General features: G+C 37.4%; 1 protein-coding gene and 1 long non-coding RNA gene across 4 annotated transcripts in view; both read left to right on the top strand.

Annotated features, from left to right (window-relative positions):
• Window positions 1–9,267, top strand: part of khdrbs2 (KH domain containing, RNA binding, signal transduction associated 2) — a 56,114-nt gene extending 46,847 nt beyond the window's left edge. Inside the window, exons 7-9 of one of the 2 annotated variants that reach the window (XM_077237137.1) lie at window positions 4,284–4,366; window positions 4,489–4,547; window positions 8,237–9,267. In XM_077237137.1, the coding sequence (XP_077093252.1) occupies window positions 4,284–4,366; window positions 4,489–4,547; window positions 8,237–8,334 (240 nt within the window). In that variant the 3' untranslated portion in view covers window positions 8,335–9,267. Of the gene's footprint in view, window positions 1–4,283; window positions 4,367–4,488; window positions 4,548–7,672; window positions 7,779–8,236 lie in introns of those variants that run through there. The other variant, XM_077237136.1, reaches the window with a different exon arrangement.
• Window positions 9,268–10,213: 946 nt separating this feature from the next.
• LOC143745191 (uncharacterized) lies at window positions 10,214–23,671 on the top strand. 2 transcript variants are annotated; one of them, XR_013205947.1, is made up of 5 exons: window positions 10,214–10,263; window positions 17,145–17,263; window positions 21,928–22,032; window positions 22,277–22,350; window positions 22,616–22,956. It is a non-coding gene; the product is annotated as an uncharacterized LOC143745191 (long non-coding RNA). The 2 variants fall into 2 exon arrangements; XR_013205946.1 differs by having other exon boundaries at window positions 22,277–23,671.
• The last annotated feature ends 1,640 nt before the right edge of the window (window positions 23,672–25,311 follow it).

The raw sequence follows: 25,311 nt of genomic DNA, 5'->3' as shown, positions 1-25,311 counted from the left end.
TAAATTTTACATTGCTCATGTTCATATAATAATAATTTTACAAAGAATTTACTTGTATTAGGATTATTAAATTCCAATGATCCAAGTTTATTTAATATACCACTTAATATTTCCTAAAGGTTGATCGTGCTGTTTTGACTATTGAATGTTTACCTTAATGCAATGAATTTAAACACAGACACAATTTGACACCAATGATAAGAGCATTATGCTCCTTATTCTTATAAACTGTGGTTGACTGAACATACTTAAAGGTAGGGTAGGCAATTTTCAGAGAGGCTAGCAATAGCGAGTTAGCTTTGAAACCAGAAGATCCCACCCTTCCTGTAGAACGCATTCCAAAGGATGAATTCGAATCACAAACTGTTTTAAGTATAACGTCATGGGTTTCCATCTCTTGCAAATTACAGTAGTTATGGCCTGAACGCAGCATAAGCTCTTTGTTTTGGTTCAGGTGGCTGTTTCAGTTGTGGTGTTTGCGCTGACATCTGTCTAACTCTGCATACCATGAAACGTGCTGATGAAGTGTGATGTCTACGCGAGCAGGGTGCGCAGAGGTATGGAAATACATACGTTGACAGGCAGGTTGGACATCATATTGGACAAACATTTTATGGTCCTATGACTTCCACAGGCGATATACATTAAAATACATTTAGACCACTTAACTCAGCTATCAGGATGCGAAGAGATTTTCAACCAGCATTACAAAACAAATTCTGGAACAAATCGCCTACCCTGCCTTTAATTTATCATTAAATCTATTAGTCACTAAACACCATCATTTGAATTGCAGTTTCATATAAAATTGATGTGCAATAAAATCCCATTTTGATTATGTTTGAAAGAATTATGTGTCCTTTTAACATTTGCAACAATCAGAACGGACCATTAGATATATATATATCTGGGTGGTGATGGCGCAGTGGATAAGACACATGCCTTTGGTGTGAGAGACCCGGGTTCGTATCCACTGTGAGACACCAATGTGTCCCCGAGCAAGACGCTTAACCCCTAGTTGCTCCAGAGGCGTGCGACCTCTGAAATATAGCAATTGTAAGTCGCTTTGGATAAAAGCGTCAGCTGAATGAATAAATATATATATAATATAAATATATATATGGCCTGTTGAATGTCAGTATATTTCAGACTGCTTCATCCTGTCTGGCCTTAAGCACATGTTTGCTCATACTTCAAACTGAAAGTATTAGGCCTGAACAATTGGTTGATAAATAAGGGGTAGACAATGAGACTTCATTCAATAAGCAGATGGAGCCACAGCGAAAAAGCGTTTTCGACCATTCATTTTCTTTTGCTGCTCTCCAGTGAGGAATCATATTCAGTTGCCGTCCCACACAGGGATCAGTCACTGTCAAGAGGTGTTGGTGGTTGTCAATTGATAATGAAGCTGAGTATTAAAGACCTTTGGCTGTCTGCTGTATTAATTACTCTTGCAGTGCTCTCTACCACTTGATTTATTTCCTGTTAGCTTGTTCAATAGGACCAGAGTTAATTGCTCTTTTAAATGAGTGTTGAAATGTAACAATCAAGCACCATTAACTAGAGCTTGCTCAAATTATGCGCAGTGGCTTGTAAGTGCATGGTAAAGTCATGAAGGTCAGACACAAGGACCTTTTAAACAGCACTTTGTTATTATACAAAGTAATATACTATAATTATACCCTGGTCACACAGTGTTTGCATAGATGTGCCAGGCCTCTGCATACTGTAAGATCCAAAATAGTTTTAATATCTGAAATTTCATGTAGGTGTTTTCATGTGTTCATATCGTAGTATGTCACGTTATTTTTGGCGTATATTTTTTAGGAATAGTTTTGAAGGAATGGTTCCAACCCTCATATCTTTCTTTTTTTCAGATTTTCTTTCTGGATACAATTAGTTCATTGCACAGATCGTAACTTGACATGATGATGAGTAAATTATGATAGAATTTTCATTTTTGGGTGAACTTTTCTGTTTGGTCATTAAAGGTGCAATGTGTAAAAAATTTGAGTATCTATTAACAGAAATGCAATATGACATCCATAACTATGTTTTCATTGGTGTATAAAGAACTTACTTAATAAACCATAATGTTTTTATTACCTTAGAATGAGACATTTATATCTACATAACCACGGGAATCCCCTTCTATGAAGGTCGGCATATTGTGACCTCATGTTTCTACCGTAGCCGACAGCGAACAAACAGCACTACAGAGCGCGTTTTGTAACAACCTTGAAAGAGAAGCAGCAGAAAGCTAGAAGCTAGCCATAAAAACCGTGAGTAGTGATTTTTCCCTTGTCAGTGGTGTAAAATATGTAGTTGGATTGTTTAATGTAACTTAGTTCTTCTCCCTCGCTGTGTTATGGCTTTGCTATGTGGGGATAAATGTGCTGCACGTTCGTGAGACAGCTGATTAGTAATCTTGTCACTGACCGTAAAACAGTAACGTTACAGGAATCACCAACCCGTCGATCTTGGAAGCATTTTAAGTCGATCGAGAAGAGTTTTCAAAATCAGAGAAAAAAAGCCTATTGTGTGTAGAAAATGGTGTCTAGGGGATGCGGAGGCGCGCGCGCTGTTACAATCATGCCATTTTTGCCGCGCGCACCTTTGGGCTCATGCGGACGCGTCAAGTTTAAACAAGGCTTTACGGTTTAACCAGCTCAGCCACAGTAACAGCTCATATTGAGCCAGCTAAACTTTTACTTTCCTGTTAGAAACAATATATAGTTGCATAGTTTCATGTGATTCTTCTCCCTCGCTGTATTATGGGTTTGCTATGTGGGGGGAAATGTGCTGGTTACGTTTGTGAGACAATCAGCAGATTACTATTATTATATTATATATTAAGACCCTTGATCCTCACCTGACTATGGCTTTGTAAACTTTATACATAATGTGGTTTATAATGGACTGTGGTACCGAAACAGTGACAATGTTACACACTCTTGGCTTACTCTGGCTATTCTCTGCTGTCTCAGACGACGATATGTTTGTCCAGTTTCAGGCACCGTAGCTTCTTCGAAAGGGAGGGGTGAGCAGTGGGCTGAGCCCTCAGTGCAACTCGCAGCCGAACCGCTAGATGTCGCTAAAAATCACACACTGCACCTTTAAATGTCAAAGCAGACAAAAAGGACACATCTTCATTTTCATGAGTGTTAAAATGGAATCTGTTCCTTCCGCTCTTGATGAAATGACCCTATTAAACGGGTAGGTCAGCCACTACCTCTCACTCTTCTGCTAAAATGTATTTCCTCAGAGAGTTGTTGGTATTAGTGTGATTGACATGTTCTGAAATATGCTATTAAATAGTAAAACATGCTGCCTCTTCAGCTGTATACTCTGCTGCTTAATATATGCATAGCACTCTATCAGGAGGCAATGTTAACAAACCGGTCAATTAGTGTAAGAGGACAGAACCCTGACCCTATTAGCAGGAGGAAAAACTAATAGAAGGAAACTTGTGCTTTAGATCTCCTGAACAACTTAATCCCTGGCATAATCCATGACTTTCATTTAGTCTAATCCTTTCATTTAGTCTAACAACAAAATGGAAACACGAAACTGTATGTTATGAGTTTGCATTTATGAATAATTTGGAGTTTACCTAATAGATAGTTACTTTAATCAATCCAATATAGTGTCATAGCGCCATTGTTGTAATATTGTGTATTATTTGGCATGAATGAAACACTGTTAACAAATCAGACACAAGGAACAGAATTATCATTTTATCATTTATATTACTACACAACTCTCTGGAATACTTCATTCTGGATTTCCATCGGACCAAAATATAAAGCCAGACATTAAAGCACAGTCAGACCATAAAATATCTGCTCATTCAGTATATGGATGGTAATGATAATAATTCCTCTCAATATCAGTGATGGCTCAACAAGAAAAAAAAAGAAGAGTAAGAATAAGTCTATGACACCAGACATGACTCATGTAGGATCTCTTGGACATGTTATTATGAAGTTTTAATCTGTTTATTGTTTCTTTTGTCTGTAATATTGAATCGACCTAAGCATTATCCACTTGTCTTCAGACATGGCAAATGAGACAATTGTCGCTTACTGATCAATATTTTCTGTTGGACATGATTCAACTGTGCCAGCCCACCACTCTCGGAGTATATTTATTAGAGAAATCCTATTGCAGTGTAATTAAACATTGATTTTCCAACCCTGACCAATTAGAGCACTGCTTTGAGATGGATTCAGACCTCTTACGTCTCCCTCTGTGATTACTCTTTTGTGTTTCTGTTATTTCAGGGATATGATGATGGTTATGACGGGGAATATGATGACGAGAGTTATGAGGGCTATGATGACAACTACAGCAACCAGTCGAAAAGGTGCAAATTTCATTTCTTCAAAGACATTTTGTCACAACAAAATTGTCACAAGCTAATTAATGCGTATTTTCACTTTAAGAATCTGTCAAAATGTCTCATTAGAAATATATTTTCTCTTACAGTGTCTCAGAATATTATGAATATGGGCACGGCAATAATGATGAAACCTATAACAATTATGGTAAGGAGTTTATCTGATCTACAGGTCTGCTAAAGCATCATGACTTTCATTGCAAACTTTTTTTTTTTTTTTTGCTCACAAGGGAAACTATTAGCATTTTAGGTGAACCATTTTGAATGGTGCACCACAAAGAGAAACATCCTCTTTGCATAGCAGTAGTTCGCGTAGCAGGCGGGCTGAAACTCAGTCATGGCACATTGCCCACACCAGTGAGAAACCTCTTTGCCTCATTCATTTTCCATATTGCTGTTAAATGTTTCAGAGCTAAAGGTAAGGAAAAACACCTAGCGGCATTCGCCAGTTGTTAAATCACAGAGGCCCAGAGCACAGCAGCTGCCATCTTACCTTACTAGTCTGCTTCAGGGCTGGGTTTGTTCACTTGAAATCATGGACCAGAGCCAGTAGAGAGCTGGAGGCGTTGCTGAGGCCCACCAAGAGAGTCAGAATGGCCTTTCAGCCCATACTTTGCCTTTGAATATGTGCCCTCTCTGGATGATATTTGATGCAGGATTCCCTCTGTTCTTGGCATAGACTGTTGTGTTCTTCTGATGCCAGTTTCCTGTTGTATGCATACCTGCTCATCCATTTTGCATTGTGTCAAATTGTGCAATAGAGTGTCTCTGTGAAAAGGAATTATTTGATATTTTGCCACCTTTTGACTTGAAAACAAGATGTTATTGTGTTACAAAAGGTTTTGCTTGTTAGGCATTTAGGATCATATGGATGTCTGCTTCCAGAGTAAAAAAAAAAAAGAAGGTAACTTGTGACTTTATATCTCACAATAGCGAATTCGTCTTGCATTTGTAACTTCATATTGCACAATGTTTCTTTTAGTCTCACAGTTGCATCTTCGTTTCTCCCATTTGTGACATTGTTTGCAACCTTATTAATTACTGTGTGTTCTTATATCTCATAGTATAATTTGCAATATGCAACAAAAAAAATGTATTTGTGAGATAAAGGGTTAATTCACCCCAAAAATTCTGTCATCATTTACTCACCCTCATGTCGTTCCACACCAGTAAGACTTTTGTTCATCTTCGGAACACAAAATGAAGATTTTTTAAGGAAATCTGAGAGTCTCTTTCTGTCCCTCCATTGACATCCTGCGTAACTCCCACTTTCAAGCCCCAGAAATGTAGTAAAGACATTGTTAAAGTAATCCATGTGAATCCAGTTGTTTAAAGGGACACCAGGCAAGCCTGAGTGTTTTTTTTCTACGAAGCTCCCCCTAGCTCCCCCTGCTGTCTGGTAGTAAATGCTTTCAAACACACTGTCCTAAAAACGGACTGTTGTTCCTCCCCCCTCGCCATGAGCAACCCAGCTGATCAGCTGTCAACCCTGCTGAACATGAACCGGCTATTTCAAAACCAGTTATGTCTACCGAGGTAAGTAAAGCAATATTTTCTTTTCAACTGATGGCGATTTTTTTTAATTGTGTTGTCATGCATACTAGTATTTTTACCGGGAACGAACGATATGAACGAGGCGACATCAGGCCAAGGGAAGGGGTGAGGGGAGAAATTGTGTCGGTGTGTGACCGTTTGTGTATGTGTGTGTTGTTTGGAGGGCGGGAGGGGGGAGGGGGTTGGGGTGTCACTAACAGTAACTTGATAAGCCCACGTAACTTCTATATTTGCAAACAAGACGGTGACAGAAAATATTTTGAGTCTGGGCTTCGTTGTAGCTGAGAGGATTTGTAGCATGTTATGGATCAATACAATACAGATCGGTGAGCCATCGGCTTCTACACTCTGTAGCCAAATAAAAGCAAAGTAACACCTGGATAACAAGCAAGCTAAATTAGACACATAGAAGGGCTAGATCAAGCCAAAATCTCCGCTAGCCATTTAGACACGGGTAGGATACACCGGTGTCTTGATTTGAAGAATTTGATATCTATTTATTTGCGAACTAAGTTACACAAATAAAACCGACAGAGGAACGGCCAAACAACTAACGTTACAGAAAACAAACTTGTTTGCTAATGACAATGCTAACATCAAAGTTATAGTATAGCGTACTAGTAAGCCGGTAACAGGCAGCGATCATAATCAAAACCTTTACAGACAATAGCAAACATCCTGAGGTCACAATTACTTGAAATTTAAATATTAAACAGTTTATTCCAAATATACTTACAAGTGCAACAGCAAGAAGGCCAGGTCAGCATCCGTTTTGCAGGCTTCTGTTTCTCTCAGTTCTCGCCATTCTGAAAAAGCCGGTCCGATATTTACTCGAGTCTGACTTCTAGCTCGGTCAGTCTCCCGTTTCCTCTTTCGTTGGTCCTCCGACAAAGATTTCCTAGCTTTCTGCTTCTTTTTTACAGGCTCAGCCATAACTCTATCTATCATTGCCCTTGCTTACAGCTAGTCGGCACTTGAATGGGGGCGTGCCGTCAAGCAATTCGTTACATCGCGAGACCTGATATCACGCTATAACTTCCTGACGGCGAGCCCGGCGGCCTGCAGGCCCAAAGTTGCAAGTGAGTTTTTTACGTTCTCAGGCACCAGGGGGGTGCGAAACCACCTCCATTCAACCCGAAATAAGTAATATAAACATTCCACTGACTCCGAAGCTGTTCAGTTAAGGTAAAAAAAAGTTGCCTGGTGTCCCTTTAACCTCAATTTTATAAAGCGACGCAAGTAAACAACTGGAGTCACATCTATTTTAATGATGTCTTTACTACTTTTCTGGGGCTTGAAAGTGGTAGTTGCGTAGGCTGTCAATGGAGGGACACTAAGCTCTCATGATTTCATCAAAAAGATCTTCATTTGTGTTCTGAAGATGAACAAAAATCTTACGGGTTTGGAACGACACAAGGGTGAGTAATTAATGACAGAATTTTCATTTTTGGGTGAACTAACACTTTATCTCACAATTACATGTTGTATTTTATTTAATTTTTTTTTACTCAAAGGCGGAAGCAGGCTTCCATAGGATCATTGTAAGTTGGCAAGATCAGTTTTTCACAGTGAGGAGGATGTAAGGGGAAAACATATTAAGTATAATGTGAGTAAGGGAGGGCTGTTTACGTGGTAGTGAGTATTACACAGAATACTGAAATGTAAGGGATTTTGTCATGATGTATAATGTTTTTTCCTTCTTTCTCGGTGAAATTGTAGTTAGCAACAATGAAGGTTAAGGTTCTTTGCCCTGAAGGCGGGCTGATTGTTTCCTCAATGGCCCAGCGATCACACTCCGAGAACCTAATGGAGCATCGGCTCCCAACACATACTGTATTTAAATGACAGCAGGGTCATGCTGTGAGCTCAGCCAGGATTTCATGCCTCATCTGCTCAGCCTTTGGTAACTGATAATTAGGGCAAAGTGACATTGTATATTTCTGAAATCTATGATAATGGACTGAGGCGAACATGCTCAAGATGAGATGTGTGGAACGGAGCTCTAATTATTGAAATGTATGTGTAAGATGAGCAGCTGGTGCTCAGTTTATAATTTTGTAATGCTTAGATCAAGAAAAGCATTAAAAATTGCTAATGTCACATGGAATTACATAGCCTTAGGATATCCATCCCTTGATGAATCTTCATAGCATTGCATTTCAGTCATTTAAGGAGGCTTCTCTACTTCTCTACATATCACTTGTGTTAAATTCAAATTTCAAATGAAGTTTGTTTTACTTAATTATTAGTTTTGCATTTTTTGTTGAATCATCTTACTTTTAGCTGAAGAGGACTGGATATCATCCCGGCCCAACCTCAAAGCTCCAGCATCAAGACTTAATCGAGGGGGCTACAGAGATCACCCCTATGGTAGATATTAAAGGTGCTCCAGATCATGTGACCTCCATACAATGCAAACCGCATTTACTAGGCCTAAATAATATAAAAAGGGATTTTTAAGTGATAGGTCAACCATGTTTTTAAACTCATCCTAACCTTGGGTGGGGGGATGGGAGATACATGGTCCCTTCTTTTCTTATCTGAAACTGTTGACTTCTTTGTAACCATATGAGTTCTGGCCAGAATTTGGCAGTGTACTTTTGTCACTGAATGCTCCTTCCTTTAGTTTTCCATTGTTTGTCCCCCAAATGTAAAGCATGGAATTAGCTACACATTGTGCTTCCCGGATTTTGGGAATCTTTGCGTTAAGGAAAAGTGTATCGCCACAGTGAAAAGACTCATTTTGTACATAACATCTTTCTTAATAATTCTTGATTTGATGATGGTAAATACTGAGTTTGTATATTTAATTTTGATATCAGTATTGGGTTTGAAAGCAATTGGCTATGTATGTAGCCACATCCAAGTGCTTTGCTTTGTGTGTAGCTTGTATTTGTACATAAAAATGTAATAAAAAGGATGTAAAGCGCCTTGTGCAAGCTTCTCTAAATAGGTGATTATAATTGTTAAACTTGTGTTGCTATAATTTGTTAATAAGGATGAGATCATTTTTTTGTAAAATTAGATTAGGTACGTACTTGTTTCTAGTACTAATTGCCTGTTTTGACCTGAAATGGCTAATATGTTGTTTTTATATATATTTAACCAAGAAAGCCACAAAAAGGAACCGTAGATACGTTGTCAAGTCATTTTGTGTAATAATAGATAAGCTACATTAATAGAATTAAACTTTGTTAAATAATTTTTAACATTAGCTCTAAATTGTTCATTGACTCTTGATTAGTCATTTAAATGTTTAACATGTTAATGGAAATCAACTGTTTAGATCAATAAATTGAATCTTTTTTAACACACTCTTTAAGCTTCAGCTTATTAAACAATAAGTCGGACTGACTTGTCTGCACTAACGTCACTCTGAGAATGATATGGAGATGCAGGAGGTAAGAACGTCCCCATATTCCAATAAGATGTTCTAAGTGCCTTCAGCCTTTGGTGTTAACCACTGTAGACAAATGTGAATATGGCTGATATTCACACTCATATTTCATCACTCACAGGAGTGAATGTGATCCAGTTAAATTGCTTTATCACTGCTACCTACAGTATATTTTCTTCTGTTATTTATATTAATGAACATCAGAAGGTTGCATTTTTGTTGTAATACCAATGCATTTAAATATCAGCACTATTGAAGGCCCCATAGAGACCTAAACTCTTTTTTGTGACTATTAGAACTGAATGCTGACTCGTATTAAGACTTCGAAAGGATGACTAAACGTTAAGCAGGTAACCCTAATAATAACACTAATGTTGCGAATGCCAGTCATAAATTAAGTTATTTATACTTCAAAAAGTAAACCTGCCCTCACTAACCCCAAATAAATGCCTCGGCCCTCTAAATCCGCTAATTAAGTTAACTAGTGACACCAAAAATGACTTACTAACACATAAGAAAGAAAGAAAGAAAAGGCAATTAACAATCCATCTTTTAAAACAAGCTAAAACTGATCTTTAATACCTGTCCAGCTAAACTAAGCTTTTTAACCAGAAACGCTGAAAAAGATGGTTGCTCTCAAATCATATTCTGCTCTGACAGCTTTTGTCCAGCCCCACAAATTGGTTTACTTTTTTGATAGTAACATATGCTTTGTCAAACTGTTTTCAATTCATCTGTTAATCGTGCATGCGAGTCTACGTTTGTTTTGACTTGTAGTCTCACTCATTGTCTCTTCTTCATTTTGTGTATTATACAAATAGTGCCTTAAAATCTGTATCTTAAATACGATTTATCCTTCCAACAGGTACCAGTGTCTCTGTGAGCTGAGATGCAGTGGATTGAATCAGACTAGGTAAGCTGCAAAAGTGTCTCTACACGACAAGTGCATTCAAATATAGTTTAGTTGTAGCCTATATATTTGATTTTTACTGGGGTTCATTACAACCTCTTGCTTAGACACAAGTCCATCCATTTTCCCAACGTCCCGGGCCTTAAAGGGATCATATGTTGCGATTTCTTGTTTTCCTTTTTCTTTAGTGTGTTATGGAGCTGTTAGTGCAATCTGCAGAGTTAAAAAACTCAAAGTGTCAAACCTAAAGAGATATTCTTTGTAAAAGTCAAGGCTCAGCCATGCCTTCCTAAAACGCTTCGGTCAAACGCCCCCACAAATCTACGTCAGTGAGTTACGGTAGAGTTTCATAACACCACCCAAATGTATACTCAAAGAAATAAGTTGGAACTTTTATTTTTGCTGTATTATCTCGCTGGGTTTGCAAAGTGAAACTTGCAAAGTCAAACCTTTGTTTGGCTTTCCAAAAAAGGACACAATTAGAAAACAGTGCTTAAGCTTTATTTAAAACACTGGTCCAGAACAGTACAACAAAGATTTTCGACTGTGTGCTGCGCTTTTTTTGGAGGTCTGTTTCCAGAACCTGGGAGAGTAGCTACAAGGCCAGCTGTGCACAAAGGCTGATTCTAAAAAGTTGGGAAATTCCATCTTTGCATATACATTCAATTCATTATAATCAGTAATTATGTCCCCAATTAAATAAAACCTTACCAATCTGATACGTTCTGGTCCAGTCGCGCTGGCAAAGTTGATCGATCATCTTGGTCATCTGCATTTTCCGGCCCAGATTCGGGATCAAATTGATAAGGTTGTACCGACATTATCACCTGTCATTAAGTTTGGGAGCTGGAGTTCCACATATGGTAAGGGGCGTGACATTTCCAAGGTTATTGGGCCAATCCCAATGCACTGGCCAATCAGAGCACACCAAGCTTTTCAGAATGATGAGCTTTGAAAAAATCGACGCGTTTCAGAAAGGCGGGGCAACAATAATGTACAGTATGTGTAAAATAATTACTTTTTTTAACCTAAAACATTGCATTAAACCAAATACACAAAATAATGTTCTTTTTAGAACCATCATACACCTTTAAACCCTTATGGAAAATAAGTTTACACAAGTCTGCTATTAGTATATTCTTTTAAACTAAAAAATATTTTCATATTTCATTCTTTTTCGAACTTTTCATTCTCAGAAATATACTTTATATACTTCTCAGAAATATTCTTAAAATTGCACGTAAGTATACTTGACTTAAAGCTGCCGTCGGCAACATTTTTTTGATCATATTCAGTGAAATCGACACTATAATCCGACAGAACAACATATATAAAGTGGTTTTAGAAAAAAAAACGAGCTTCTAACTCCACCTGGAGCGTGTTATTTGTTTTGCAAAAATCCACCGCTCCCAGATCATCGGGTCCAATCAGCACAGGGCGTTGTGAAATCTGACTGTCAATCACAGGTCGTGCACACGCCACCCTTCATGCACGTTACAATCACATGCACACGCCTGAAGTTTGCGCAGTAATGAAGAGTGTTGGCGGAAAAGATTCCAATTCCTCGGTTAACCTCAAGAGCTAGGGGGTCAAAAACAACACAGGAAAAGAGAACACCTACTGAAAAGAAAGAAGTAAAGAAAGAAAGCGACCGTGCCCGTAATAAAACCAGGATCAACATCGGATCGGCATTTGAAAGGTGGAGAGATTTACGTGATTTAATTGGGTTCAAGCTGGATGCAGAGCTTGCAACATTTCTTCTCAACAGGTAATTGTGCTTTATCAATCAGTTAATGTTACTTTATTTCTTAGTGTTATGTTAGTAATCTAAGTATGTTTGCCCAAATGTGTTGGTATGGATAGCTAACGTTAGCACTTTTTGGGCAGGTTCGTTAGCTTAATTTGCACTGAAATCCGTGTGAACGTAACGTTAGGTGGATAAACATGTCCAGATGAAGGGATAAAGTTCAGGTTTTTTGGAAGAATCAATGCTACTCTATCTTTCTTACGAGAGTAAGAACAGTAGTAAAGCTACTGTTATTGTATTTGCTATCTGACTAGCTCCAAATACTCCATGGTGTTGATGGATGCTGATGAGACGGGCGCGTAAAATCTGTTGCACACGCACTGACGAGCATGAACTCGGTGGGAGGGTATTCGTTGATAGTGGGGGAGGGACATGAGAGTTGTAAACATTAAAAATTTTGCCTAAGTCCACTCAATCTGCCAGACTTGCCGACTGCAGCTTTAAACTGACAGAAAAGTCTAAGTATATTTGGCCTATAATTGAACTCAACCTTTTGATCGAGATATACTTAAAAGTATAATAAAGTATTCAAAGTATACTTGGCTTGTAGTTGTGTTTAATCTTTTGATTGAGTAGGATATTAAATACTATACATTTTTTCACTTAGATTTACAGGTCAAGTCTTATAAACTTACATTGTTTGAAAAAATTGATTTATAAAGAAAACAGATATTTTTTGTGTAGGCTAGTCCACTGGTAGTGTTCTAATCTACTTAACTCTTTCCCCGCCATTAACAGAGTTTTCTGTCTATCTGTGTTTTCACTGTTATACGGTAGGGGGGTCGCTATTACGCATCTTCGGAAATAGTACAGAATCTCCTGATCAAAACACAGGTGAAGAAGGAGAAACAAGTGATAGAAGGTTGCTTACTTAAATGTAAAATAACGCAATCATCAAACATTAAGTAGCAAATAAATCAAAACTGCGTAACGTTACAGAATTAAATGTTGAACCCATGAAGAGGAAACGACCGTGAAGCTTTGGGGGTGTTGATGAACTCGATCTATTCCATCGGTGTTTTGATCATCATTCTAAATCCAATCCGGATGTAGTATTTTGACAAAAAATAAAAATAAATAATTTTCAGCTGTTGCTCCATACAGCTGTTGCTTCTTTCGTGCTGATAAAAAAGGATGCATGAAGCTATAATAAAATGTTTTTAATTGAAAGAGTTAAAGTAAAGATATATTTTAAGTATAAAAAAGGAATAACTAAATAGTCTTTTCTCACGGCAAAGTATTTTTGGTTAAATTCAATACATTTTGTCACATGTATTTACTCGTTATTTCATCTGACTCCATAAATGAAAAGGGTTTTAATGATATCTGTGCATCATTAAATGTGAGCGAATGTTTTACTATTCTTTTTAAACTCTTGAATGAAAATAATTTCAAAGTCAATTAGAATAATCAATATAACAATTTATTATGTCAGGTAAATGTATCATTACAATTTCATAATTAATTCAAAGAAAATCAATGCAAAACATCAAATGCTCTAGAACAAAGAGGAAAATGTTTCCCCGACAAGAAATACATGAGGCAGAGAGACTCGGCTCTCGACCTCACGGGCTGATCTGGATACAGAAAAGAGCCGCGAGCTCTCGCTGCATTTCATTATATAGACAATGGATATTTGCATTCAGAGGTAACACCTTTTGAGAACAGGTGGGCTTGACCATCCCACCCTCCTTTGTGTGCATGTTATCGCTACTCTTAAAAACCTTATTACCTTTTGTTTTACTTATTTGGAAATGAGACATTTGTACCAGTCGCACTGAGACATTTAAAATGATATCAAACAATGAATAAACATGGAAAGAGGGAAAGAAATGTAAATTAGCACAAGAGTGAGTTCCAATGGTAATTTCCTTTGTTTTCTCAGAGTGGCCCTCTCTTAAAGTCCTTCCAGATTTTCCAGTCTTACAGTATAGTTGCAGTACATATAAAAAAAAAAGTTTACTCTAAGTTTACTACTGTTACACTTAAAGCATACTAAAAGTGTACTTATATACTAAAAAGTGGACCAATTTACTCCCAAATAGTATTAAAACAAGTACACTTACAAGTTTACTTCTAGTTTATTGATATTAGTATGCTTGTTTATTGATATTAGTATGCTTATTACATAAAGTATACTTAATAATATACTTTGACTTTACTTAAGTATACTTAATTAAATGAACTTGAAGTATAGCCTACTTATTTCCTTGTAAGGGTAGGCAGGGAAACACCCTGGGCATATGGATTATGGAAGTTATTTAGCATCTGTCATGCTTCATCGGAAACACCAAGACAGTACCTATATGTAGTGCAGAGCTGTCTAGAGCAAGAGAAAACAATAAAGCAAACAATTTTATTTCAGAGTTAGGAGCATGCATTAATGTTTTGTTGTGACTGTACAATTAATTAGCCATTTAGCAAGTAACACAAACATCCCTTTAGGTTAGCTTGAAGACAGAATCCCTCTCAGTATGAAATAGACTTGTGAAACTATGCACAGATTAATAGCACACACCACTAAGATATTAAGGGTGATAGAATGACCTCGAGTGAAATGTGGCCTTCAGGAACAATGCTTTGAACATTTGGGTAATTAACAACTTTTTGTATTAATTACGATCCCAACATGTGGAGCATAACAGCAACAAGAGACTAAAACACAGTGTTCTTTTAGGATTCATTTAGGGGGGTTTTTTTGTTTTGTTTTTTTTTCTGCCAGAGCAGAGCAATTATGTGCATCAGAAACAAAACAAAACAAAATCAATTAACGCAACCTTTGCATTATCATTTTAGCGTTTTCGAAGATTCAAAGCTTGGAACTAGTTATTCTATTAATTTTAACCATCGGTACACTCTTTTGGTTCTCTTGATGGATGGAAGTCTTTTGTAGAGGTCAGCCATGTTTTATAGTCTAATTAAGGACAAGACAGGGACATGCTCAAACAGATGCACTTTATACTCAGAGAACCATTTGTAAAGCAACAAAGGATGATTGAATCGCTTAGGCCTATCAGATGGCTTACTTTAGAATGGAAAGGTGATAGGAACGGAAACAATGACGAAGATGTTTTAGCTGCATTAACACTGCTGTGGTTTTTGATCGTTAATGGTCTGATCGAAATAAACTATTCAGCTGCTACATTTAATTTGTGTAAAATAGCATGTCATTAAATATAACGAAAAATTGATTATGCATTATTTAAATAATATTATGGTATTTTTGTGATTTGTGGACAGGTTTGACTGAATGGCTTTAGGCTTGCTGATTAAAATGGGCAGTGTCTTCTAATCAGTGGCACACAGGTGGCAATTTTGCAGTAGTACCTGTGGCTTGAACATGTCAGCAGTGGATTTTGAAGCTTGGATTTATAGCTCATTTGTCCTAAAACACTGTTCCCTAGTGAAAGAGTGTGCAGGAGGTCTGATAATTCGACTGCAATGCAGTGAATTAATGACACTTGTTAGTAACAAGCAACTGGACTTTTTAAGCTTTCTGTTAATCTGGTCTTGTGTGATGCACAATGCATTTTTTTTTCTGTGGTGAGGAAGAATGCATTTATGATGACAATAACAGATTAATATGACTTTTTCAGCTGGGAGACTGTAATTCACACACAAGACATTCAATTTGCTGTCAAATACTAGTGGAATTTCCATCACTGTTGAAAATCACTGTTGTTTTCTGTGACAGTTACTCATCATGTAGAGAGACTGAGATGGAGAGTCATTTGAACAAAAAGGCTTTAGACTTGTCATCACATTTCTTTTCGTGTGTAAAGCCGTGGCCCAAACAGCAACTTTTAATATAGCCATGATATTAAAAACTAAGGGGACTTGCACAACAATCCAATAACAAAAATGGTAATTGCTATATAAACACCTTCCTTAGCTATTGGCAATTTTGTTAAGATATATTTTTTTAAGATTAGCTACAGTACATTTTATTAACCTCTATAACTTGTCTGTAGCCCTTTAGCATTCTACATAACCATCAGTAGCATAAGGATAAGAATATCAACATTAACCTATATTTTAAATCAAACACATAAATATGCAGATTTAACCATCTTAAACACAAGTATGAGTTAAAATGACTTTGTCAGGCAGCATGGTGCTTGAAGATGTTGAATACGCGCTGGTTCTGTAATTCAGTTCCTATGGGTTTTTAACACAGCAGGATAGCCGACAAACAAATGTTAAGGACACAGAGTTTTTAACTGTACAAAAAGAGAAACCAACAATCTCTGATTTTTAAGTAGTGTTCAGACCTTTGGAATGTTAGATGTGCAGTCTGTTGTGCTTTCCATCTTTTCAAATGTAGTCTTATTTTATTTTATACCCTTGTGATGTTGATATCCCACAACGTCAGTGTAAGCAATTGTTCAAGAATTAAAAAGACTTGTACAACTCGGGCATGAAAGGGTGTGCGAGCCTCACGGCCTAAGCCTCTTCAGAGGATCCTTTTGGAATGAACGTGTATAATGGGAAGAGATCAGTTAATCCAACCTCCATTACTTTTCCATAATCAATGATCAGTCCAGACGATGTAGAGATTTGAAAATAAATTCACTAAAATCTTTTAAATTAAGCTTGTAGCTTTCATTTTAAGCCTGGGAATGTTATGTGAGATGTAATCATTACCTACTTTAAACCTTCGAGCAGTCAGTATGGAGGAGAGTGAAAGAAGATACAGCTTTTTCTTCAGTAGATCATGAATCATAAGCAGGGTATCAAAATCTTTTACGAACAAAACAGCTGAAACAACCTCATGATGTAGCTGGTGACTAAGAGACCTCTGAGGCGTTTTAGGCTACTCATTTTTTTTTAAACTACCAGAATGTCAGACAGAATACACTGGTCATATTCCTGTTGTCTTCAGGCAAGATTTTAGACAGAAATATTATCACTGAGGAGGGTATCACTATCATCAGCTGCTTTCCCAACCCGAGTCCTCCCACGTATCCAGCTCTCTGCCTTTTATGCTGCCAAGTGTAGGATATCCCTTCTCATCCTCCCCTTAAACATTGTGTTTGTTTAACCTGAGTAACATCTATTCTCTTCCTTGTCATTGCAGGCGCTTTGTAGTCGATATGTGGAGCATGATAAGACCAATCAGTGAGAAGTGAGGGGGCTCCGTCTCATTTGGCAGAGGAAGTGCTTATAAACAGTCTGTGTGCAGATGCTGTATGCCTGGTAAGTTGAGTATTGTTTTTACTTGGCTCTTACAAGTGTACAGAAAGCTTAGTGAAGAATAAGTAGACTGCCTTACTTATAGATAGCCGTAGTAAGAGCCTAGTGTATATCAGATTATACAACAGTTTATATATCGTTTATGGTGTTCATCCACACCAATGCACAATAACGTTCTGGGCCCGGTTCCCCAAAATGTTCTTATCGCTAAGTAGTTCTTAACCTATTCCTTAACCTCTCTCTTAACGTGATGGCATGATTCCCGACACGTTCGTACGCTAAGTATATCTTCTGTAAGTCACACTTTCGTAAGGTTGGTCTGGACCATTCGTAAGCTCTCTCTTAGCGTTGTTTGAGCTCAAGACGCTAGTCGCCGCCACTGTGCAGCAGTCTTTAGAAATCAGCGCAGCGCAGTACAAGTCAAACTATGGTATGTTGACAATGTTGAGGCTCAAAAATGATTTTATGTTATGGACATTTGAAGACTTATAATAAAATATGTTCGCAATGGATACAGGCCTATTTATGAAGTTGACTTTATTTGGTATCAGAACTAATATGGTGGTAATTAGCCTACGCTATTTCGTAATGTCATTAAAGCTTTTAAATTGGCAAACACTTTTGATAATTAAAATCTGGCAAACAATTTGGCTCTAAATGGCTAAGATCTATAAATGGGTAAGCATGGTGGTGTCCAGTAAGCGACCAACTATGGCAGCGATCCAACGTGTCCTTGTATTGAATCAAAGACGGCGCCGTCCGCAGAGCCGAATGTCAAAAAAGTCAATTTTTTTATTTGCCAAAACTTAAGCCTTTTGGACATTTTGCCTGACGTCCTGCCAGGACCTTGGTGTGCCTGATCCGGAGGCAGCCATCTTCCTTGATATGTCGCTCCATAGCTCTTTTTTGTTGCTGTTGCACAAGTTATTCCGAAACCTGGAAAACAGTGTCACCTTGTGCAAGCTCACCTCGTCCAGCAAAATTTCAAGTTCCTCTGACGAGAAGCTTGGTGCCCTTTTTTTTATGTTGCTTCCCTACCATATTCAGTATCTAACTCTCTCTCTCTGTTCATTGTAGATGGGTTGCTTTTTATTTAAACAGAAGTAACTGCAGCTGCTTGCCAATCAATTATGATTGTAAATTACCTTACCATTACAGTTTTTTCCAACTGCTTACACACATTTTCACTTCACACACAAAATGCAAAATGCCTAACATCTCCTTCAAAAATGTAACACTGCATTCAAAATGCCATAAACACGTCATAAACACATTGTATTTTTCAAAAAATATAATTTTCTATTCAGTGCAAAAGCCGTATACAGGGTTTTATAAATACAGAGGTCCCAAAAGTGATCTTGCTAGGGGGTTGCTCATATTATTTTTCCACTGTAATTGTCAAAGAACTTAGGCTATGTATATCTGTGTTAAATAGGAATCCATTGCAATAAAGTTATTCTCATTCTCGCCACAGTATGCAATATTGCTCTCCTCTCTTATTTCCCTCTCCTTCTCTTGTGTTTCTTCTCTCAGTCTCTTTATCTTTACCTGTAAATATCCCCTTCCCGAAGCTGAGCTTTGATTGATACAGTCTTTGCAAACTGATTATTTATGTCGTTGTTTAAAACTTCGATCGTAAAACAGCTGTTTAGTTTTGCCACGTACATCTTATCTCCTGAACCGTCGCGTTGGGATTCGCACGCGGCTCGCGCTTCTGTGAACATAAATCATGCTTTGATCGGTCACCTCAAACATTTTGACATATCATAATTTGATAATTTAATTAATAGTCTATATTTTACTGATAACTTAAACTATGTTAAAATAAATGTTACTAGGATAATTTGAGGAATGTTTCATTTGCATAGAACGTGTTGTCTTTCTCAACGCCGTAATGCACCTTCGCGTGAAGTGCAAAATCATTCCTGAGCAATCGATGCAAACTAATTCAGCACCTTCACTTGGGACAGCGCCTTTGTAACGTCGAATGTAAGAGGCAGCGTGCTAAGAAGCTTCCTAAGGGACACTTCGGGGAACACACTTAGGAACCTAAACAACTTTGGTAAGATATATCTTTCGAGTCTTCTTAGCTCGCTAAGAGTGAGCGTTATTGGGGAACCGGGCCCTGTTAAATGCTCAAACTCAGTCAGGGGGACTCTGATTGGTTGTCAAAGTTCTTATCTTTCATCAGCTGGAAAAATTGTTCTGAAAGAGATTCCAATGATATTGTTTATCTGTGTTGTTTTCATTATTGAGTCTCAAAGAATTAGAATGATTATTAAAACGTTACAGTTATTGTCCTTGGCATGAATGGGCATTCAGTTCCGGTCTTCGAATTTGATTGGATGAGAGTCATTCCAAGAAGGCTAATAAACATCCCAGCAGCCCTGGGACTTTGAAGCACTCCACTTGTCCATGTTTGCATGTTCCAGGTAGACAGACAGTCATTCTGTGGAATAATAGTGTGAATTGTTCAACGACTCTTTCTGTAGGTTTCATAGATACGCCAATAGGAGTGGATCATTCATTAAACTGATTTGTTCAGGATCAAAACAAGTGTCTGTCTTTATGTGTGTCATTGAAACATTCACTCAGATGATTAGTTCAAACACTACTTTGACTTCCTGTGTAACTATTTTAGTTGTCGCAGGCAGCAAGAATAGACAAAGTAACTGGCAATATTGTGTGTAAAATGTGAGTTACTAAATATTATCATCGACAATATTGCATTGTAAAAATATCACACCCGCAATGATTCTATCAGTCTGAATATCAGCGCGACCCATGGCCGAATCACAGCTGTGCTTCGAAACCACAGCACTCTTGATCGTGTGTTAATGAAATATTCTATTCAGCATGCTAGACACAATGTAATTATCCTTTAGTTTTTAATGAATCTCAATTAGCAGTAGTCCCACTCTTCTCATTATAGAGAACTTTACTCTTCATTTAATAAAACACTCCATACGCTTTAGGAAGACATGCATTTGTGACTTATCCTGTCTTCTCTAGTGAAAATCACAGTCCGGAAGTCCCTCTTGAATTCCAGCATTATTGGTGCTGTTTTGGCAGACACATTACACAGAGCTATTCTCATGTTGAGCTTATAACTGTGTGAGCCAGGGGCCACATTCCCAGAGTGCCTAGCGGCTGTTTGTGCATTCAGAGTGCAGCGAGCCTTGCCGTTTTCACCTGTTTTCTTGTAATCATTTTTCCACTCACCCATTTCTTCATCTGTTTAATTCTTTGCAAATTACAGCTTTTTTAGGAAGTTAATTGTTCTGCAGTGATTCAAGGACATTTGAAAACAAGACAAGCAATGATTAATTTAAAATTGAGTGAAATCTTTGTGGAAAATGATCAGGGAGGTCTATAATACCCGGAGAAATCGATCCATATAGCATCTCAAAGGCAGTTGCATGTGCTGTGCTATAATGAAGTTATACTATTCAATATGTTGCTTTCAGCTTTTTAATTTTTTCAAAAAATGCTAATAATTGTAAAGTTAACATGAAACAGAAGTTGCGATAGTCTTTTTTTCCCTGTTGTGACGTACAGTATATCCGAGTGTAATAGCTTCTCGAACAAGAACAATGCAGGGCAGGACTTGATTATGTCTATCAGGAATTGATCAGATCGTTGGATCAATGTTGTTTGCTAATGCTGTGATCTCATGTGAGTGACAGTTTGCCCTCACTCCAGCAAACACGTCATTTTGATTAAAGATTAGTTTCCTTTAGACATTCCGTTGACTATAAATAACATTGCACCTACATGTGTGTATATATACACATCTCATTAGATTATTAGTTGAGTATTAGTAGACTGGTAGGGTTAGTAAAATACGTTGACATGTACTTGCAAAGTTACCTAAATCCAGTAGAATGTATGTTGGAGGACCATCAAGCAGTCTACTAATACTCTTGCATAGTCAGCAGAATGTCTAAAGAGGACCATCAAAATAAAGTGTTACCTATTAATGTGCATGGATAAATCATTTATAATAAATAATGCAATATTCCATTAAAAAAATAATTGTCCATTTTGATTTCATGGTGACTTTAAACCAGCATCCCTAACATGTTAACCAGCCAAACCATAGCCCCTTTGAATAAAGTGCTCTATTGCTAATAATGAATAATACTATTTGTATTCATGATTCACTTTAACAAATTAAATTTAGTCTCATGTAGGTATTTTTTTCTTCTTCTTTTTTTTTCGCACCAAAAGCAGTGAAGATTGTGTTATGATTGAAGAGTCAATTAATGCAGTCAGACTGAAAATTCGGAGGTTTGACAGTGATACAATGACACCATCTGCTTGCAGGAGTGCACTTAAACTCTCTTATTCTCTGCCATTATGGTTACGCTACACACTTGGCAAGTCGACTAAGGGATTTGTTCTGGAAACCAAAGATAATTGCAGGGCTGTAGACAACAGCTTCCAACTGACAGACGTTTGTCAAAGTAACTGTGCTTTCTCTAGGTCACTGCCAACATTGCTCGAGATGTGTTTCCGCCCACAGTGTTTGAGCTGTCTTACTTGTATGTGATAATGTTCTTCTATTGGGAGGTGTCAGTGAAAAAGCATAAGTGTAAAAGTGTACCAGAATTAGTGGTGTTTGGAACTCATAAAATATATTACTTCTCTCCATTTTCTTTCCCCAGCAGTGTTGAACTTCTCACTTCTATGGATCCCACAGCCCTTCAATAGAGCTGATCTCGACAGAACATCACTGCAGGGCACAGATGACCACTGCGTATCCATCTTGTGTAAGTCACTCTATGGACACACTTGGTTTGTGACAGATGGGAAAGGACGGCATGAGAGAGCTTTAAGAAATTGCAGTAAAATAAAATAAAAAGCTCAGGTACTGTCTGGTATGTATTGATAGATAATGGTAGAATACAGTGCTGATCTATTTGTGTTTCGCATCATTTTTATCCATTAGAAATATACATGTATGTCTTTTGAGTGACACTAAGTTAAGATGCATGTTTTTATTGTCTTTTTCAGCTAAATGAAAGCTGAACAGGATCTTATGAGGCTCACATCACTCCTAGATTGGTTCATTCAGACCACCGTAGAAGGTCCAAGAAGATACATTTCTTAAGCTGTATCACATCTTAAAATCCAGTTTGAATTCTTCAGAGATATGGTAATACATTGTTAAGATTAACATAGCAACATAAGGCATGCCACATATTGTGGTGTAATATAAGGCTATGTTGATCTTAACATTGTTTTCAGGTTTAAATTACAGCTAAATCCTTTCTCATGCATAATGTTGTGCTGTAAGGTCTTGCATTTTTTTGGTCATATATCCTCTTTTCGCTTAATCTTTTTATCCCACAGGACAAAAAAAGGACATAATTGGATTAAATAGCTGTTGAAGATGGAGTATATTTTGTCTACGCTATGTCACCTCAACGACAGCTAAATCGGAGGGTGTAACATGGTGCATTAAATCATGATAGATATACAACTACTTGAAACTAAATACCTATAAATATTTTTATGCCACACAAACAGTTCTGCTTGTTTTTTGGTTATAGAAGCAGCTTGTTTCTGTGCTTTCTGCCATTGTGACATCTGTGAGCCGATGACTCAGTTTGCTCTGCGTATGTCACTTCTAGCAATGTTGAAATACTGTGCTTTCAAAGCCTGAGGCTTCAGAAATTATTTAACAGTTAAACATAACATACAGTAAATGAATTTCACACAATCTCCAGCCCAAAACTCTTTAATGACAAACACATATTCTCATTAATGCTTTGAGTTCCTCAGCTGGATGTGTTTCTCCTTGCAATGAAAATTTCAAAACATCCAATCATGTTTTTCTGAGTGGCATTTTAACACCGTCTTAAGTGCCCTTGAGGTTATCAGCACAGCTCAGACAGAATTTTAAAATTCAATTTTCTTATGACTACAAATGAAACAATATCATTTTGAAGAATGGGGAAAGCAGAATCGTCTATAGGCGTAAGATTTTACATTTATTTCCACTGATGCAATAAAACTATAATTGTTTTTATAGTCATATATAAACAAATCTTTTTCATCCTTGTACTGCCAATTTCACTCAGCTGTTTTCAGCAAATCTAGCATTTCTTATGTGCTGATAGAGAGAATAAAGTGATTAAAATGATTTTATTTCATTTATTTTGATCACTTATCAGACCGGGTAATCTGACTCTGTCACTCTGCCACCAATAATGGGACATATGTACTCATATGAACCACAATCAAATTATAAAACTCTTCATGATAATGCTACAGTAAGAAAACATGTTCTATTAAAAATTTAATTATCTCATGTAATGTAATGCGTAGAAGTAACACTGATAAAATCCTGACCAGCAACACAGTTTTATACTTCACAGTACATAATAAAACTTTACAACACACCAATGTATGATGTCTTATGACGACTTTATTTCAGTTCTATCTATGGGACGTTTACACGACAACGATGTACTAAAAAGGAAACGTTTTTTTGCTTTTTTTCACATACAGACGGCAACGTTGTCAAAACTATCACCCGTTCACACGGATCCGCGTAAACTAAAAGCGTTGTATAATGCATGCCATGCCAGTCGTTGTCACTTTGTAAAGAACCACTAAGCGCCTAATAGACTGAGCATGTAATAACCATGTCACAGTTATCACACATGTACGGTTTTGTAGTTTACACAGAGACGATAATGGTATAGTTAAAAAAAAAAAAATCAAAAGTTTGAGTTTTCAGGCCCCCAAAACGCTGGTGTCGTGCAAATTAACGGCCATACATTTTCCGTTTTTAGTTGAAAACGGTGTCGCGTTAATGGGCCCCTAGACTTGGGCTTCAGGCTGAGATATTTACGCAACTGTTCCCATATTGCATTGTTCTGCTTCAACACTAATAAAACACACCTGAACCCCATCAGGCTTTATAGGTTCACATGGAAATCACTGGCAGGTGTGCTGGAGCAAGATCTAAACTGCATGAAAGCAGATCCCAAGGCCTTATTTAATATTTGCAAATGCCTATTTTCAGTACTTTCAATTTTGGATCAAAATTGTATCCAAGGGTGTAGACAAATTAACAGATGTTTAAAATATACCCCTCATCCAAAGTTTAATATTAATAGTTTAGAAAATGTATGCTGGGTTTTGTGTGCCAATTTGTGTTAAATATTCACGCAGTCCTCCACTTTCAAAATGATTAAAAGTGGAATGAAATTCTAAATAGTGAAATGGTTAACATGCAAAAATATGGAAGAATACTATAGAAGACAATATTTGTTTGCTTGCATATAGGAAAACAGGCAAAGAACTGCTGGATTAAAAAAAAGAATTGTCTGGAATTGTTTATTCATTGAAAATACTGAATAATTTTGCAATTAAAATTAGAAATCTTACGCTGGATTTATATTTTGAAACGATTTCATAGAATTTCATATTGAATGTATCTTCTAGGAACAAATCAACTCAAGGACAGGGGAGCATGTATGAAGTGTAAACTGGTCTGACAGGACTAGCTTCCATCCACATCCACACTACTACGTTTTAGTTTAGAAACGGAGAATTAAAACGAATACGATCTCCGTCCACACCAGCGTTTCAGCTGCGTATTAGAACTGATCTCCGTCCACATTAAAACGACTGAAAACGCGGATCACATCACCATTCACCTACACTGGGCATGCGCGTGCCGGTGTAAACAGAAAACAGATTGACTATTCCTCAGATTTCGCTGAGGTTGATAAGTGCAGATCTGGAAATTCAAAAGTTTTCGCACCATTCTTCAGGAACTACGACTTCATTGATAAAATGATCTCACCATGCGCTGGTTCTTCCCGGCTTAACCCAAAACCGCCGCTCCATGTACGGTCGATACCGCCGCTGTACACGGAGTCACAGATCGCTGGAATAATAGCTTGCCTCCGGCGCATGTAGGCAGTTATAGCATTGTAAAATGCAGAATTTACTTGCACTAACGTAACTGGTAGTCCAGGCTGTTGTTGTATGTTTTCTTCCGTTGTATGACACCCAATCAGAGAGCCGAGCGT

Source organism: Siphateles boraxobius, unplaced genomic scaffold, assembly GCF_051911475.1.
Source record: "Siphateles boraxobius isolate OS27281-9 unplaced genomic scaffold, OSU_SipBor_1 20, whole genome shotgun sequence".
Lineage (NCBI taxonomy): Eukaryota > Metazoa > Chordata > Actinopteri > Cypriniformes > Leuciscidae > Siphateles > Siphateles boraxobius.
The sequence above is the reverse complement of the archived record's forward strand: the minus strand, read 5'-3'. Positions and strand labels throughout refer to the sequence as shown.